Below are 18222 nucleotides of genomic sequence, written 5' to 3'. Positions count from 1 at the left end.
AGGTATTGCTAATGTCCTCATTCAGCAGATGGGGAGGTAAGACTCAGAGACGAGATAGCTAGAAGACGGTGGAGCCGAGACGGAAACCCTGATTAAGTCACTTGGCTTAACCCTCTGCTTCCGTTTTGGTAAGAAGAGGTCCCAGTTTCCCTTTCTTGTTTCGGTGTTATGCTGCCACGAGGCAGTGATCTGTAGGTGACATGTCCCCTCACACACTCTTCATGGTGGAGAAAACTAAGCCTGGGCCCCTGTGGTCTCAGGTAAGCACCACTGTTTACCTGATGGTTCTCATCTGAGTTCTGCCTGACCACCTGAAGGCTGGTCCTGCCTGCCTCTGGAGGTTGGTTCTGGAAACTAACACTTCCTAAAGTGACTTGATGGAATAAAATATTTCAAAGAGGGCAATCTAGTCATTCCAGATATCACCAAGGATATGGGACTTAGGAACCTTGTGACTGAAGAATAAAAGCAGAGAGAAAGCTCCCATAGTGAAAGGCTTTGGGGATAACTGAGGGAGAGGGCTAAGTGGCTGAGGGGGAGCATAAGAGGTGAAGGGAAGGGATCACAGCAGGGGGAGACTGGACCCTGTGGTTTCAAACCACCAGGCCCACGCTTAGTTCTGAGGACGTGGAGGTCTCTTGCTAGACACAATTACCCCAACACACCGAGGCACATAGTAGGCATTCAGTAGATGTTTACTCATTTATAAAAGAATGTGGGTGGCTATGGAGTGGGATGGGTAACAAACCCTTATTGAGCACCTACTATGTGCCAGGACAATGGTCATAACAACTCCACAAGGCAGGTGCTGACTCCATTTAAATGAGGAAAACTAAGGTTTGAAGGAGCTAAGTCACCTGCCCAAAGTTGGACGTAGGATAAATAATGAAACTAGGATTTAATCCCAGATTATCTGATTCTAAAGCTCTACCCTGTCCGTGATAGCTGACTCCCTGGTCAAAATGTCAGCTAAGTGCTACCATAACCTCCTAAACAATGTCACTTACCCCAGTGAGGATGTATAACTCTTTGAAGAAGAGCTTATGAAATGAGGTTAATCATGGGCACCTTGGTAGAGAAGTGGGCAAATGTCCCCCGATGGTGGTCATGTTGTCCTTTTACTCCTGGGAGCAACTCTGAGGACAGATCAATAGACCTTCATTCATTCATTCATTCATTCATGCTATTAGCTCTTGACCTGCTGCTCGAGACATTTGTTCAGAATGTCACGTCAGTGCCTAATACTGTGCTAGCACATTGTGGGTCCTCAATAAATGACGGATGGATGGATGAATGGATGAACGCCGACCTACAAGTCTTATCAAGTGGGATTTACAGCCCAGTGCCAAGGAAGACATCAAACTCTTTCCGTAGGAAAGATGCTGTCGTAAATCGCTTAGGTGTCACTGTCAGGTGTATGCTACAAAAGAGATCACAGTTCTAGTTTCAAAAACAATGGAACACATTGTTCTTCATTCTATCAGTCACTGACACAGGAGGGTGTCTCTGCATTGCAGCTCTGAAACTCCTGGTTATTGGTTGGTTAAAGCTATTGATTTCCTGTTAGAAAAGTTAGATTTTCTCTGAAATATTATGTTTAAAACCGCGTTGTGTCTGAGGCATAAAATACTCTAAATCAAAAAGCAAGAAGGAAATTATGAAAATAGATGATATCTTTATGACTCACATAAAGAAGGGCAATAAAAATATTCTTTCCTGACCACGGTACAAATGGCTCAATGCCGTGCCTGGAGAGGCCTCGCTATAAAACTCCAAGAAGACAGTTTTATGTGGACTTTGGAGTCCAGGCCAAGTCTCCCTCCCATCCCTCCTGGATTGTACAGGACAGATAAAGGCACAATTGAGGTGCTGTGGAAACTTCCGCAGGACCCAGCAGCTACTGTTGAAATCACTTATTTGCCCGGAAAACAGAGAAACATGGTTCAGGGCTCTTTGCAGGACAGGCCTCCCACGGTCAGGGGGCAGCTTCTGCCTAGGTGCAGAGAGCCTGTCTTGGAAACAACTCCCCTCTTTAGTGCTGTGAAACGGGCATGTTTCCAAATATTCGGTTAACTAGAGAATAGGATGCAAGACGCCCTCCCTTCTGCGGGCACCACCTGAATGGCCTGGTGGGGGCTGTGAGCTACTTTAGGGTGAGACACTCATGGTTCTAGACCAGTGTATTTCAGCCTTTTTTACCTGACAGCACACTTGAACTTCTGGGGCACATTTAAATTATGTTGATCAAAAAACAGAGTAAAGATAAAAAGAATATACTTACTGTGCTGTGAAGTTCTTTTGAAAATAATTTAACTAATGATCTATAAAAATGTTTGCAGCACACTGGTTGAAAATCACGACTCCAGACCAAGTGTGGAGATTGTTGCTCTCCATGCCCTTTGCCGTCTCCATCTGTGTAATGGGTGCAGACGGCTATCAATGCTACAATTTGCTACCAAAGCAAACCCAATGGATGAAAGGTGGCAAGCAAAATGTGGTTGAGGGTCGTTTTGAAGACCCCAGTCTATTTAACACAGTCAGTAAAACAGTAGAATTCAACATAAGGAATACCAGGCGTTATACCCAACTTTAGAGTATTTGATGACAAAATCATATTTGCTACTAAATAAAGACTCATTTAATCGGCCAGGCATGGTGGCTCATGCCTGGAATCCTACCACCCTCGGAGGTGGAGGCGGGTGGATTGCCCTGAGCTCAGAGTTTCAAGACCAGCCTGAGCCAGAGTGAGACTCCTGTCTCTACCAAAAAAAAAAAAAAAAATCCAGCATTGTGGTGGGCCTATAGTACCAGTTACTTGGGAGGCTAAAGTAAGAGAATCACTTGAGCTCAAGAGTTGGAGGTTGCTGTGAGCTATGATATGACAGAACTCTACAGAGGGCCACAAAGTAAGACTCTGTCTCAATAAAAAAAAAATAAGTAAATAAATAAAAGAAAAAAAAATTAAAACAAAAAAGACTCATTTAATCTACCCCATCCTAAGTTTTCCTTGCATGCAATGGAGATAATATTAGCATCTTCTCAGTGAGAGGGGCTTTGCTGCCAGTTCAAATCTCGGTTCTGCCACCTCCTGGCTGTGAACAAGGGAGCCTTATGTTTCCTGGTCTGAAAAATGTGTCTAAATACCTGAACCCAACTTGCAGAACTACTGTGAGGTTTGAAGGAGACAGGACATACAAAATGCCAGAAGTAGCCAGAACAGTGAAAGTGCTCAAGAAAGGGCAGCTCGTGTTATCACTGACACTGCAGTGAGGAGTGAGCGGAGATTATGTGGACAAAGACGGGCGTAAACTTTGTAGGGGCTCTGCTCATGACACTTACCAAGAACACAAGCTTGTCCCGGCCAGGGAAGCTTTGTAACCACTAGCAGTTAGCACACAGCAGCTGCTCGGTTTGTCTGGGATGTGGAACGAATGAGTCACCAAGGCGATGACGGTTATCACCGCTCTGTATGAATGGACCTTGGAGCCCCTACAGCCCAATTGTACAATTTTTTATTTTTAATTTTTGGTCCCTCCTTCCAGGTCATTTCCCAGACCCTGTCCCCAACCTGGAACCAGATGCTGCTGTTCAACAACTTGGTGCTATACGGGGAGGAGAAGGAGCTGGCCACGTCCCCGCCCCTGGTGGTGGTGGAGCTGTATGACAGTGACGCGGTGGTGAGTGACCCCTCCACCAGTGCTCACTGCCCCTCCTAAAAAATAAACTAACTCACTTTATTTTAAAGTAAATAAAGTCCTGACCCTGTGAATGGCGAGTAGACAGGACTCCAGGTATACCTAGAGGCAAACTTGACCTCTGAAGACAATTCACAGAATCAAAAAAACAAAAAAGCAACACCAACAAAAACCATTGATCATTTACTCTAGTAAAGATTCCCTTTTTTCTGATTTCCTTTTGGACTGCAATTAAAAATCAGATCTGGTTTGTAAACTTCCACTTGACACACTTCTTTGAGACTCTGTACTTGTATAAAGCAACCTGTCACTGTACCTGGCTCCCAGCTGGGCCCGTGTCCTTTGCCATTTAATAAAAAGGTCTGAGCCTTTTGAAAACAGGAGGTTCTTACTGATGTCGCCCAGCTGGAAGGAAATGGATGGATATTGTCACTGACTCAGCCTTTGTAACTGGGTCTCTTTTTCTTCCTGGTTGTTGTTTTTAAGCCCTGCACAAAACATTCATCGCGCTCTCTCACTTTTCTCTTATGACGTGAGCCAAACCTCTTCCTCTCCGAAGATGTTTGTGTTCTAAAGCCTTGGATAGATTCAAAAGCTTACTGAAAGACTTTTTTTTTACTTGCTAAGACAAATATTCTTTTTCTTTTCTAAATTAAGAAGTCTAAAATAAAATAAAAGATTGATTTATTTTATTTGACGTTTCTACCTCCCTGGGAGTTTGCAGGGTTGTTCCAGAAGCCTTCCCAAAGCCTCCTCACCTCCTTGGAGCACTCCTGACAGCTCCCGTGCAGGTCAGGAGGGAAATAGGGATATGAGACTCATAGAAGGCGAGCAGGAACCTTAGAGAACGCGAAGTCCCTTTCTTAGTTCTAAGATGAGGAATAGACACAGAAAGGTCAAATGCCTTCAAGGTCACAGCTGGTTGGAGGCAGGGCCAGAGACCCGAACTCAGTCTCTCCTGTGCCCACACTTGTGTGCACACGTGGTGGAGGCTAGTGTGACAATCTCCCCCATACTGACACATTCTGCTTCTCCCTCTGAGCCCCAATCCCCCGTCTGTACATTGGGGTTAGGTGTACAGATCATGGAATACGATTTCTACTCTTTAGCATATATAGATTTTCGTAGGGAAGGCCACAAAAATGACTGCTTTTCAATGTTCTTCCTAATAACATACTTCTAATCATAACTGTCTATTTTCCATTTGAAAAGCAGTTAGGCATCTTTAGAAGTTCCTGCTACACCAGCCACCAGTGGGGCTGGTTATATTTCCCTTTGCTGTCCAGCTGCTGTCCATTTCCCTTCTGGGTCTCCATTCAGAGATGGGTTTTCCCAGTTTGACCCTAACCTGAGCCCTTTACAAACAAATCAAGCTTATAGAGAGAAGGAAGTGTGAGAGAAAAAGGATAATATAAAAGTTTCCTCCTGGAGAAATACATGAGATGTGCAAAAGATTGTGTCCATATGGTGGGCTGCAGATAAATGGGGCCCCCAACATGCTGGTGATCAGATTATTGGAACTGGACTCCTTTGGACTGTGTTTTGTTCTTGTTTGCTGGTGGCTTGTTTCTTTGTAAGAATCTGCTGGCTCTGTAAGAAATGAATTTTATATTTGGAAAACTGGATATGTTTCTCTTTTGCTCCTGGGGCCAATTTGAATTAATCATTCCCAGTCGAGGTAATGAACAAACAATTGTTAGGGAGGTCGCTCATTGCAGTCCAGCTGCCCTGACTCCGCCCACCCCTGGGACAGGTTTGACTCTGACTGTGACAGTGACATCAGCAGGCAGCTTTGTTTGTTGTTAAGTGTGGCTCAGCTAAGACTCAATTTCCACCTTGACCACACTCCCTTCTACAGCTGGGGGCGCGGGCAATGGTTCATGGGTCCAAAGGCAACAATGCAGTGTGGCCACTAAGACCCAGCCCCAGCCCCAGCCCAGACAGGATGTGGACACATTTATCCAACATCTTTCACTCAGCAAATATGCACTGAGTGCCTTTCCCATGCCAGGGACACAGCAGGGAATAAAGCAGCCAACTTTGCACAGTCCAGCAGCTCTTGAGATAAGATCCTCAGCAGAATGACTGAATGATTGCCCGGGCCTGTGCTGCTCCTGGGGGCATGTGGACCCAGGCTCCTGGGAGCAGGTCTGGGGGAAGAGCCCGGAGGGAGAGAGATCCAATAGTTCCTACAGAAGCTTAAGGCCCATTATGTACATATGAAGATAGCTGTTAGTATCCTCTTTTCTTATCAAGGAAAATAAGGCAGAATTGCCCCCTCACTTAAACATACTGATCTTGCTCATCACCACGGTCATCCTCATTATCATCTTACCATGTATTAGGCACTAGCTGCATACCAGCCAAAGAGTATACAGCATTACGTTACTCCTCATATCCCTGTGAACAGGTATTATTATTATTTTTTGTTTTAGAAATGAGCCTCAAAATGTTTGAGTAGCTGACTCGAGAGCATAGAGCTAGAAGGTAGCAGATTTGAGAACTCCAACTCGGGTTTGCCTGGCTCCCAACCACAGCGGCCCCCTGCCCTGTCATCTCCTGGAGTGTTTGTTGCCACCTTCTTTTTCTTTTTCCACTTCCAGTCCATCCTGGACAATTATTTTAATTATATCCCACTGAGCTCAGTATGTGGGCAGAGATATGCTCCCTAAGATGATCTTGGAGTTGTCCCTGGGAGCCTGAGTGGACCCCCGCTGCTCCCCAAGCCTATGGAAATGGGAGAGCAGGGTTGGTGGAAGAAGATGAGACAGTGGGGCAAGAGGGAGACCAGATGCTGACGGTTTTGTAAAGATTATTGGTGAAATTTCTCTGATGCAAGTCAGAACCATGTAGGTGACAATCAGGGGAAAAACCCATATTTCTTTTCTGCTTTAGGGGAAGCCAGAATATTTGGGTGCCACAGTGGCCGCTCCCGTGGTGAAGCTAGCTGAGCAGGACTATGAGCCCCCCAGCCTGTGCTACCACCCTGTCTTTTGTGGGAACCTCTCTGGAGGGGACCTCCTCGCCGTGTTTGAACTGCTGCAGGTGAGTGAACCAGAGGTGGCCTTGGTACTAGACGTCCATCTGGTCTGCCTGGACATCTGGTCTTGCTAGAAGCACTATCCCGGTGAGCTGTACCTGGCCCATCCTGCCCTCACATGTGTGAATATGTCTCATTCAGGGATCTGAGAGGTATAAGAACTTGGTGACTTGGGCTATTCCCTGAGTTTTTAAGTCAGAATCCCAGGATGCAGGATTCTTGTGGGTTTGGCGAACAATGCAGAGCAGCCCTACATGCAAGTCCTTGAGCTCCATGCAGACCCTGAAAGGAAATGAAGGAGGAAGGGAGCAGGTGTTTGCTGGGCTCATCCCACGTGCCGGTGGCCGGTGCTGTGGGTGCTGCCTCATAGTCCTTTCATCGCCCTAAGCCTCCCTCAACCCTGGCGAGGCAGGTGTCATGAGTCCCATTCTGCAGAGAGCAAACTGAGCATTAATACAGCTGGCTAATTTGTCTTGTCACGCACCTGGTTGGGGGTTGACCTTAGATCTTTAAAGTTTTTTGCTCCTTGTACTGTGTTATAAACATTTCCCAAAGACAAAGAGCTCTTAGCCCTTTCCACTAAGACCTTAGAAGAATTTATGAACACGTATCTTGAAGGACTTTTTGGGAAGCAGAGGCAGGACATTGGGAAGGGATGTTGAGATCTTGAAGTCCAGTTGTCTAGTAGAGCACCAAAGAGGACATGGAGAGGATCTAAGAGAGAAGTGGGCAGGTGAGCCTGGACCAGAGAGACTCCTCTCCCTGACCTGCCACGCAACGGAGGTGTCAGGAGGCAGGTGGCCCTTTACCCTCTGGTCAGACCCATCCCTCTGCCTTCATCTGTGCAACCTGCTACAACAGAATTTAATAGATGGGGTAACTTAAACAATCAACAATTATTTCTCACAGTTTTGGAGGCTGGGAAGTCCAAGATCAAGGTACTGACCGATCCAGGCTGTGTGGTATCCTCATGTGCCCGGGAGAAAGAAATTGTCTCTCTTGTGTCTCTTCTTATCAGGGCACTAATCCCATTCATAAGGATTCTGCCCTCATGACCTAATTATCCCCAAAGGCCACACCTCCAAATACTATCACATTGGGGTTAAGATTTCAACATATGAATTTGGGTGGGGCACAAACATTCAGTCCATAACATGATCTATGAACAAGCCTGGTTTTCAGAAACCTCTATTTATTTATTTATTTATTTGAGATGGAGTCTCACTTTATCGCCCTGGGTAGAGTGCCATGGTGTCACAGCTCACAGCAACCTCCAGCTCTTGAACTTAGGCAATTATTTTGCCTCAGCCTCCCGAGTAGCTGGGATGATAGGTGCCTGCCACAATGCCTGGCTATTTTTTTATTGCAGTTTGGCCAGGGTGGAGTTCGAACCTGCCACCCTCGGTATATGGGGCCAGCGCCCTATTCACTGAGCCACAGGTGCCGCCCTATTTACTTATTACTTTTATTTCAGGTTAATGTGAGGGTACACACAACTAGGCTACAATGTTTGCATTTGTTGGGTAGAGTCCCTCTTGTAGTTGTGTCCCACAGAAACCTCAGTTTTAAAAAAAATGTAGAAAACAACAAATAAGCCAGACTCACTAAGTAGAGAAACCAGAAGGCAAACGTTCTTAACATGCAGAGTAGGCGAGACCGAAGGTGCTAGAGCTGAGCCCTGGGAATCTCAGTCTCACCACCAACTGGTATATGACCCTGGGTGAGCTACTTAGTCACTCCGTGTCTCACCTGCAAGACGGGATGAGAATCAGTCTACCTAACATCCCTGGCATGGAGTAAACACTCAGTGAATAGCCATTTATTGTTACGATGCCAGAGAATATTAAAACAAGAGGTGCAATCTCACCATTTATTTTAGGTAAAGAAATTGAGCTGGATAGAAAGGTAATGACTTGCTCAGTAAGACAGGATAGAGCCTGAAATCCAGACAGACCAATTGAGGGGAGACACACAGTTGTATTCAAGTCCAAACCCTGACCAGGTCTACAGTCCGGGGGATACAGGGATGAGTTCTTAAGCCCATTTTACCCAAGACTTTGATTGTGGTTTAGTTTTAGCTCTATTTAAGGGAGAACTTTTTTTTTTTTTTTTTGGAGAACTTTTTAAGGACAGAATGGGCTACCTTGGAGAAAGCGCACGCCCTCCACTGGGGGGATTGAGGCTGCGTTAGCTCTTGGAGGGATGGAGGAGCAGGAATTCAAGCATTGGCTCTGGTCCCATCTTTGTTGCAAACTAGGGGAGAGGAAGATAGAACTAGAACAATCCTGGTCTTACCAATCTTAAAATCAAATGAGTTTCTGATAGAATCAGCTCCAGCCAAGTAGATAAGTATTGCACACAAATACAGACTACCAGAACTAAAGTAGCCTTTAAAACCATGATCCAGTCTTCTCTTTAATGGAGAGTCCTGGTGATTTTAAGCTCTCAATAAGTGTCCTAAGGGTAAAGCCAGCATTAAATAATGTTGAATCGATATGGAGGGAGTCTCGGCCATCTTGATCCTCCTAATTACTTTGAGAAGAAAGTCACTTTTGATGTTCACCTGTCTGTAACACCTCTCTCAACTTGCAACCTCCCTTTTTAAGGGACAGCACAGTTTTAGGCTCCGTATCACCACAAAAAGATCAACAAGACCCATAGAAGCGTTTTCCACAGCCGGCTTCATAGAACAATCAGTCAAGAGAATACACCAATACAGTCAAGAGAAGGTTTAAGAAATGCCTCACCTTATATAGTTCAGTAACATTGTTTTGTTTCATTGGTTTTCTTTCTAAAGCTAATTTCCATTTATGGCAAATGGTACTTGTTTTATCTAGCATCTTGAAGTTTCCCTTTTAAAAACAAAACTGTAGCTAACAAAAACCAAAATGTTTACTGGGTAATGGAACAGGAGGTACAGACAGCAGAGGAACGGCTGACGGGGAGGTGAGATCTAGTGCCCCTGTCCCGTTTTGCATGTGAGAAGGCAGAAGTGCAAGGTTAAGTGAACTGGACTTGGCTGACTTTCTTTTCATTATCCGGAGCTGCCCTAAGAAGACCTCTGAGCTGAGGGCCTCATCTGGTAAGGAAAGGTCAAGAGTGGTTGCTCCCTAAAGGCTGTAGAGCAGCGGTTCTCAACCTGTGGGTGGCGACCCCTTTGTAACAATGAAAATACATCACGGCATTAGGAAGGTTGAGAACCACTGCTTTAAAGGTCCCAGAATCCTCCCTCCCTCAGCCCTGAGCTGAGCACACTGGTGACAGCTCCTGCTGCGTCCTGACAGCTGAGTTAATAGAGGAAGTGTCCTCAGACATAAGTAGCTTAAGAGATACAATTCATTTGGGGGTTTCATTTGGATTTCTTCTCATTTGATTGCTGTTCAAAAAGCAATTAGATCCTCAGTGTGGCTGCCTTAGCACCTGGGTCTCCTCCATGCTGGGACGACAAGGGCTGGAAAATGCCTTCATTTGTCACCAGCTCTTCTCAGTTTTCATCTGGGGCTGGCTCTAGCTTCTCCATCCCATTACTGCAATACTTCCCTGTCTCAGAGGATTATTACTTGGGTTCTGATGTGCACCAGACTGAATTCGTTCTTTCTACTTCCTTCCTCTACCCAAGCCAGCTGCCCTTGTCTTCCTAAACCTAACTCACAGCCCCGCAGTCCTCCCAGAGACTCTGGCTTAAAAATTCAGAGCCTGCCTTAATTCTTCACCCTGCGTCTGTGTCCACAGCTGGCCTGCCCCATGGATTGTTTCTTGAACAGATCTCAACCTCTGTTCCAATGGGTTCCTTGAGTCCTCGTTGAATATTACACCGGCCTCTTTGCTGGCCTCCTGGCGTCCTTCCTTGTTCTCGCTCACACCACCCTCCATGTGCCTTCCAGAATACCAGTTGGTCAGACCACTTTTCTCTTCAGATGTCCTCAGTGGCTCCCTGCTTCTTACATCTGGGAATATTTGTTTGTTTGGAACATCGATTCCTCCAAATACAATGAAAAGAAAACTTGATAAATACCTCCTATTATATCTCTCTTGGGGATTTTTAAGTGCATTACCATGGTAAAGGCTCTGAGAAGTCCTGCAGTGAAGTATGTTTTTTAGACATTTTCTTACCAATATCTCCCAAATGTGTTTGACCACAAGCTTTTTTTTCATAATGACCGTTAAAATTTTGTGAGGAAAAAATATAGCCCACAGGAGAATGTCCAATTTCTGTAGTCGGGCTTTTAAGTTTTCCCCAAATTTGTTCTTCAATTATTGTTTGAGCCTCATACGTTAGCATACTCCTCCCTACACACTATGGCCTCTTGATACCAGATCACTCTGTGTTCCCTGGCTCATCACACACATTTGCCTTTCTGCCTTTAGCCCATTCTGAAATGTCTCTCCACCCACCCACCCGGCCTCAGTTGCTCATCTGTGAAAGTCATCTTCAAAGTTCAACACCAGATACATTTCTTCTAGGAAGCTTTTCCCACCCCACCTCAATTGAATTATATGCTCTCTCCTCCCCCATCCTACACTTTTTTCCTGTTTCACTCAGGTTATGGTGTGGTCAATTGTTTACACTGGCAGGGGTGTCCAACCTATGACCTGCAGGCTGCATGCTGATTATTTGGAGACTCTTTTGCTTATCTGTGTCAAATATCATGCATAGTATACTCAGGCCTTTTGTTTGCCCATCAGCTTTCATTAGTGTTTGTACTTAATATGTGGCCCAAGATGATTCTTCTTCTGATTTATGGCAGAGAAGAAAAAAGGTTGGACACCCCTGGTAGGGCTTGTCTTTTCCGTTCGCTTGGAAGTGTTTTGAAGGTAAGAGCTACTTCACTCATGCATTCATACACTCAAACACATATAGATTGTCTACTGTGTGCTGTGTCGCTCCTAAGGAATCTTCCTAAGTGCACAAAACGAACAGCTCTCCCTGCCCTGGTGGGATTTGCATTGCAGTGGAAGAGACAATAGGCATTACTATGTAAAGTACAGCACCAATGTGCAAATTCTATTGCGGGTTGCAGTGCAGTGAGAGCTGAGGCAAAGCTGGGCAGGGTGTGATGTGAAGTGGGCACGTGTGTGTTGGCAGCAGGCACATCCAGGAAAGCCTCACTGAGAACATTGAGGTGTTATTAAAGACCAGGAGGAGAGGGACTGGGCCATGCAGATTACTGGGCAAAGAGCCCTCCCTGAAGAGGGTACAGCAAGTGGCAGACCCTGAAGCCTAAGTCTGCCTTGTGTGCCTAAGAGGGCCAGTATGGCTGAAGGGGAGTGGCAATGGGGAGAGGGTGGGGGACAAGGTCGGGCAAGAAGGCCACACACAGCCTCATCAGGACTTTAGGTTTTAGTCTGGGAAGCCAAGAGCAGATGTTTGGCACCATGTCTGGCCCATGTTGAAACATGTGGATGCTGGATCAAGTGTGTTCTGAAAGGGCAGAGGAGGAGAAAGGCCAGTTGAGAGACCCTTGAAGTTGTTCAGACTGGAGGTGAAGGCAGCTTGGACCAAGATTGTAGCATGGAGAGGAAGAGAAGTGGACTCCAGATGCACATTAAAGGCAGAGTCCATGGGATTGGCCGCTGGATTGGAAGCGGGTGTGAGTTTCATCTCTGCATCACACGCAGACGCCATGGTGGACACTCAATAAAATATTTTAAGTGCACTTATTTATACATCCATGCACTCAGCTAGCAAATATTCATAGAATTCTGCGTATGGGCCAGGTTTCCACCCTCAGGCCACTTCCTAGACCACTCACAGCACCTTCCCCTTCTGCAACCTCACAACTATCATTTTGTCAAACTGTGGCCTCTTCTTCCCTTCTCTACACTTAGAACAATCATTCCCCCCTCTAGTTTGATAATATTCTCTTTGTTTTCAGAACCCTCTCTTTCTCCATTAGAACTTTCTTCCCTCTGGTTTTTGAGTGTTTACCTCCTAGAAAACTCTACTCTTTTCCCTAGAATGGTTTGCTTTCTGCATTAGCTTCCTGTTATCACTGCAACAAATCACCACCATTGGCCAGCAGTCTGAAAGGGTCCCGTGAGCTAAAGCATCAAGGTGTCAGCAGATCCGTACACCTTCTGGAGGCCCTAGTGGGGTGTCTGCTTCCTTGTGTTTTCTGGTTTCTAGAGATTGCCTGCACTCCTTCCTCATAGCCCTGTCCTTCACCTTCAAGCCGGCAGTATAGCTTCATCAATTCTCCCTCCCCCTCCCTCCTTGTCTCTCTCTCTCTCCTCTACTTTACATTATGGAACACAACAATAGAATAGATCATGGCTGACAATTTCCTAGACTCATTCTCCTTTGACTTGACTCTGACCCTCCTGTCTCCATGTCTCCATCTTATAAGCATCTTCATGATTACATTGGGCCTGCCTGATAATCCAGGTAATTCACCATCTACTAACCATGAGTTTCTAGAAGCCATTCATTCATTCTAAAAGAGGCTACTGAGGGTCAGGGAAGGAAAGCAGGCTGGTCCTTCCATTTTAGGAAGATCTTCCAGCAGAAATCCTGCTCAACCCCTGAAGATAATTTTCTCAAGTAGTCAACTTTATCACAGAGATCACGCTTAACCTCTTTTGGCCACCAGCAATTCAGCACATTCACAGGGCTTGCTGTCCGAGGGCCTTCCCCAGGTCACCTGTCTACTGCAGTGTTATCTCGGTGAAGACATCCAGATGTGTTTCTGACTTTGGTACAATCTCGCTTTGGGCCCATTACATCTCCTCCTGGATTTTCGTATTTGCCTGAGTTGGCGATGATTTTCTCTTAGCACCTTGAAGAAAAACATTCCATTGTTTGGGCTGCCCTTTCTCTGTGGAGAAGTTGGTCCTTATTCTTGTTCCATAAAAAGTGATTTTTATTTTTTCTTCTTCTGATTTTTTCTAAGATACCTTTTCCTTCATCTTTCTTTTTTAAATCAGTTTTGCTAAGTTGTATCAGAGAGGAGTTTTCTTTGATTTTATCCTGTTGGGTTTTTAGAGCTTTTGAAACTGTGGCTTGATGTTCTTAACTAGTTTTAGAAATTTTTCAGCTATGACCTATTCAGCTATTGTTGTGTTCCATCTTATGCCTCCCATCCTTGCCTCTCACCTCTTCTCACTTCTGGGACACCAAGTGTGTGTATCCTGGACCTTTTAGTTATTAACTCTATGCCTCTCATGTTCTTTTATGCATTTTCTCTCCTTTTGCCTCTCTGAGTTTTATTTTATCCACAGTAGCGGCCTGTCTTCTAGTCATTTCTTCTGCCTTATCTGAACCTGATATTTTTCTTTTAATCCATTCATTAAGTTCTTCTTTTTAATAATTACATTTTTAGTCATAGAATTTCTTCTTCTTCTTTTTTTACTATAGGTTTCGTGTCTGCGTTGAAATCCTTAATCTTTTCTCTCATTGAATAGAGAAAAGAAAAGTTCCTGTGATTGCGACATTATTTGAATCCTCTGTGGGTCTGCTTTTTCAGTTATTGTTTCTTTTGGTTTTCCATCACATCCATCTCTGTGCATGCCATAATGTGGGCTAGACATTGTGCGTAAGAATGTGTAGAAAAAAATGTAATCTGAGGCTGATGGTCTTTTTCTCCAGAGGATTTAAAATTACTCCTGAGATAGTTTGGGGACCCTAGCAATCCTAGATCATCTAGATACAATTAAGGATTGTAAAATCGATTAAAATTTGACTCTTGCAAAGCTTTAATCTTTGCAAGAGTCAATTTCCAGTTTATCCTTATTCCCAGGAAATTTCCTACGTGTACAAAGTGTGCCAGGTGCTTTATGCGCTGTCTCAGCAATTCTTTGAAGCAATTCTATGAATTAGGTACCATTATCTTCATTTTACAAATGACAGAACTGAGACTCAGAGACATAGTAACTTCTCTAAGTTCATGCAGCTAGTAATTGATAGAGCCCGAGACTGGTCCTTAACCACTGTACTGAGGGTGAGATATAACAGAAGCACGGTGATGGGCTGAGGGAGATAGCTCGGAGAAAGGCTCTGAGCATCGGCGATTTTCAGATGGACAGGGAGGCAAACGCCTGACCTGGAGAGGGAATCTCCTTAAATTTTGCTCCATAGGTTCCTCCCTTTTCACCCTTGTCCTGACCTTAAAGCTGGACCTACTTTGGGTCACAGCACCTCGTCCTGCTCACCCCCAATTCTTACCATCTCACCTTCACAGCAATCCTTTATTCAGCCCAGTGCCATGTGCTGAGTAGCGGCACACCTGTGGCTTTGTAGCCCCATAGCACTGCGAGAATGTGTCATCTTGGCTGGCGGCAAAGTTGTGCCATCTCTCTGTGTTACTGGGTCCTGCCCCATGGCTGAGTTGGGCTCCTGAGAGCATCTTTCAGGCACATACAGCACCAAGCTTCCTCGGGGCATTTCCCAGGGTGACACTTCAGCAGCCCCTGTATGAGGAAACATGATGCTTTTTAGAGAGCACATCCTCTCCTACGCCACCAGCCCAGCTGTTCTGTGGGTTTATCTTTGAAGGCAGAGGGCAATTAACTTCCCCAGCGAGGTGATGCTCGCAGGCTAAATTGCTTGCCTCGTGGCCGCCAGGCAGCGTCGGGGGTGCATCCTCCTCATTTACCAGCGTCTTTGGCAGGTGCATCCTGCAGCTTCGTTATCTCAACCCTACTTCGCGCGCACAGTGGCTACTCTCCTTTTTCTCTGAGCTTTCTTGTAATTAGCTTGACCACATCTGCCACTGCCAGCTTAGAATATGTCTCTAAGAAAGGAATGGAGTTAAGTTTGCTTTGTGGGATTCGCAGAGCAATTAAACTTTTTCTAGCATATGGAGCTGCTAAGTCAGCCAGCCAATAAACATTTATCAAGAACTAGCTGTAGGTGGAGCACCGCTTAAGGGGCTTAGAGAATGACATGAAGGAAACAACATCGCCCTCATAGCCCGGTCCCTGTGAATTGTGCAGGCGGACAGGCCGCCCCAGGAGGAGAACCACCCGCTCCTAAGCAACGTTTAATACAGCGATTTTCAAATGGTGTGCCATGGCACACTGTGTGGCGTAAGAGGCTCTTAGGTGTGCCTCAAAGAATTTTCAGAATCATTAATTAAATTGCTTTTGAAAGACGTTCAAAGCACAGTAAGTGTATTTTTCTTTGCGCTTTTATTTTTAATCAACGTAAGTATGCTGTGGAGGTTTAACTATAGGTTCAAGTGTGCCGTGAGATAAATAAGGTTAAAAAACACTAGTTTAATAGAACATCTTCTTCCCAGGAGGCTTCTGGTACAATATCTGAGTTTTGGAGAGGGTGACTTGTGCAGGGTCACACAGTAGAGCCTGGTTTCTGTACTCAGTCCCCAAATTTCTGCACCAAGCCTGCATAGAGGACATTGCATTTGCAGCATATTAGGGGTAAGAGAATGGCCATATTAGCTGGGATCAGCATCAAGGAAGGCCTCTGAAAGATGCTGAGCCAGGTTTTTTTTTTTAGAGACCAAGTCTTACTTTATTGCCCTTGGTAGAGAGCCATTGCGTCACAGCTCACAGCAACTTCCAGCTCCTGGGCTTAGGTGATTCTCTTGCCTCAGCCTCCCAAGTAGCTGGGACTACAGGTGCTCACCACAACGCCTAGTTATTTTTTGTTGCATTTTGGCCAGAGCCAGGTTTGAACCCACCACCCTCGGTATATGGGGCTGGCACCCTACTTGCTGAGCCACAGGCACCACCCTGCGCCAGGTCCTGAGGCCGTGTGGGATGGTTTGCAGTACACAGGGAGAAAGATCCTTTTCTTGCAGAGCTCTCTGAGTCCTCTGTGTGCAATCTCAGCAATGCACTATAATTGTCCTCCTGAAGTTTAACCTCAAGTGTATTAAGAAGTGACACATTTTCATCGTGGAGTTCTGTCTTCAAAAGCCTTCATTTCCTGTTTCACCGGCTAAGATGGAGCCTCTGATTAAACACGAATCTCCTTGTCCGGTAGTGCAGTCTGGCTTTTCTGGAAATCCTGACAAGTCGGAGGTGGGGGAATAGTTAAGGCTCAGCGGTTCAGAATCCAATCAAAGCCCCACTCCATAGCTGTGGTTCTCTTGTCCCTTTACCAAGTTGTGAGGATTTATCTACTGCCCTTGTCTTTTTCTCCTTCTCTCTACACTGTGACTTACTGAAAGCTGATGTATCAGCCTTGGGGCACATCATAAGCACTCACTAAATGTTGGCCACCCTTGCAAATTAATACATTTGCCAATTAAGTAAGCCAAATAATTAAGTGCAATAAAATGCATGGTTCTTGTTACATTTTAAGCTGGAAGTACTTTTTGTTAGCAAAACAGTGAAGGTCTTACTGATGGGGTGATGGCATGGTGCTGTTCTCTCCCCCACATCTCTCTAGTCTTCTAACAGCACTTGTCTTGTGTGGTAGGTCCCTTCATCTGGGGTGCAAGGGCTCCCCGCCATCGACCCACCAGACATCGCCCAGATCTACCCAGTTCCTGCCCAAATCCGGCCAGTGCTGAGTAAATACCGAGTGGAGGTACGGTTCAGGGAAGGATCTGAATTGCTCTTCAAGAATAAAGGGCAGCAGCCCTGCCCGAATCCTATGAGGGGTGCTGTGATGGGCAAGGGACCCAGAGAAATGCCCAGTCCAGCTTGCTCTTGGCCAGATGGACCCCTCAGGGAACTGCACGGTTCTCTCCTGGAAGAGGAGGAGGTGGTTCTCAGGGAGCACGTCTGACTTTCCCGCAACAGAGCCGGGACAGGCATGGGCCCCTCCTGGGGTCCATGGGTGACAACTCTGTCGGTCCTCCCCTCAGGTTCTCTTCTGGGGAGTTCGAGAGATGAAGAAGGTGCAGCTTCTCTCAGTGGACCGGCCGCAGGTGCTCATCGAGTGTGGGGGCCGAGGAGTGAAGTCCTGTGTGATCCAGAGCTACAAGAACAACCCCAACTTCAACATCCAGGCAGACACCTTTGAAGTGGTGCGAGCCCCTACCTGCCACCTGCCTGTTCCCCTCCCTGCCGCAGAGGGGACCTGCTCCTTCACCGACTTGGCCTGGGGAGGTGTTTTGGAGATGTTCACTCACTTGCAAGAAGGAACAGTCTAATCTAGTGAAAAGCCAGAATTTCAGAATGAGATCAAATAGACTTCTGTCATTTTTATAAAAAAAGTTGTCAGGTGTGGACCATACAGTAAATCAAAGCAAGTTGATAAATTTTTGCCTAGAACAGTGGTTCCCAAAGTGTGGCCCCCAATTTGTCAACATCTGTGTCACCCGAAATCTTAGAAATGCAAATTCTCAGGCACTACCCTTGTTCTCTGGAGTCAGACACTGTTGCAGGTGGAGCCCACATGTTTCTGGGTTACCCGCCCTCTGGTTATTGTGATACATGCTGAAGATTAGGAGCTACTGGCCTAGACGCTGCCCTGATGAAACCTATTCTAATGGTTAGATTTTAAACAATTATTTGTACTTGGAATGTCAGTAGTTTATGTATGAACTTATGTTTGTTTCTTTCTTTTTTTTTTTTTTT

General features: G+C 45.7%; 1 protein-coding gene across 1 annotated transcript in view; it reads left to right on the top strand.

Moving 5' to 3' along the window:
• The window catches only part of FER1L6 (fer-1 like family member 6), a 118313-nt gene that overhangs the window by 54737 nt on the left and 45354 nt on the right, over window positions 1–18222 (top strand). Inside the window, exons 20-23 of the mRNA XM_003782357.2 lie at window positions 3543–3677; window positions 6591–6740; window positions 17117–17227; window positions 17508–17669. Coding sequence (XP_003782405.1) covers window positions 3543–3677; window positions 6591–6740; window positions 17117–17227; window positions 17508–17669 — 558 coding nt within the window. The remainder of the gene's footprint in view (window positions 1–3542; window positions 3678–6590; window positions 6741–17116; window positions 17228–17507; window positions 17670–18222) is intronic.

The sequence above is a fragment of the Otolemur garnettii genome, unplaced genomic scaffold (genome assembly GCF_000181295.1).
Source record: "Otolemur garnettii isolate 467f Iridium unplaced genomic scaffold, OtoGar3 scaffold00004, whole genome shotgun sequence".
Classification (NCBI taxonomy): domain Eukaryota; kingdom Metazoa; phylum Chordata; class Mammalia; order Primates; family Galagidae; genus Otolemur; species Otolemur garnettii.
The sequence above is the reverse complement of the archived record's forward strand: the minus strand, read 5'-3'. Positions and strand labels throughout refer to the sequence as shown.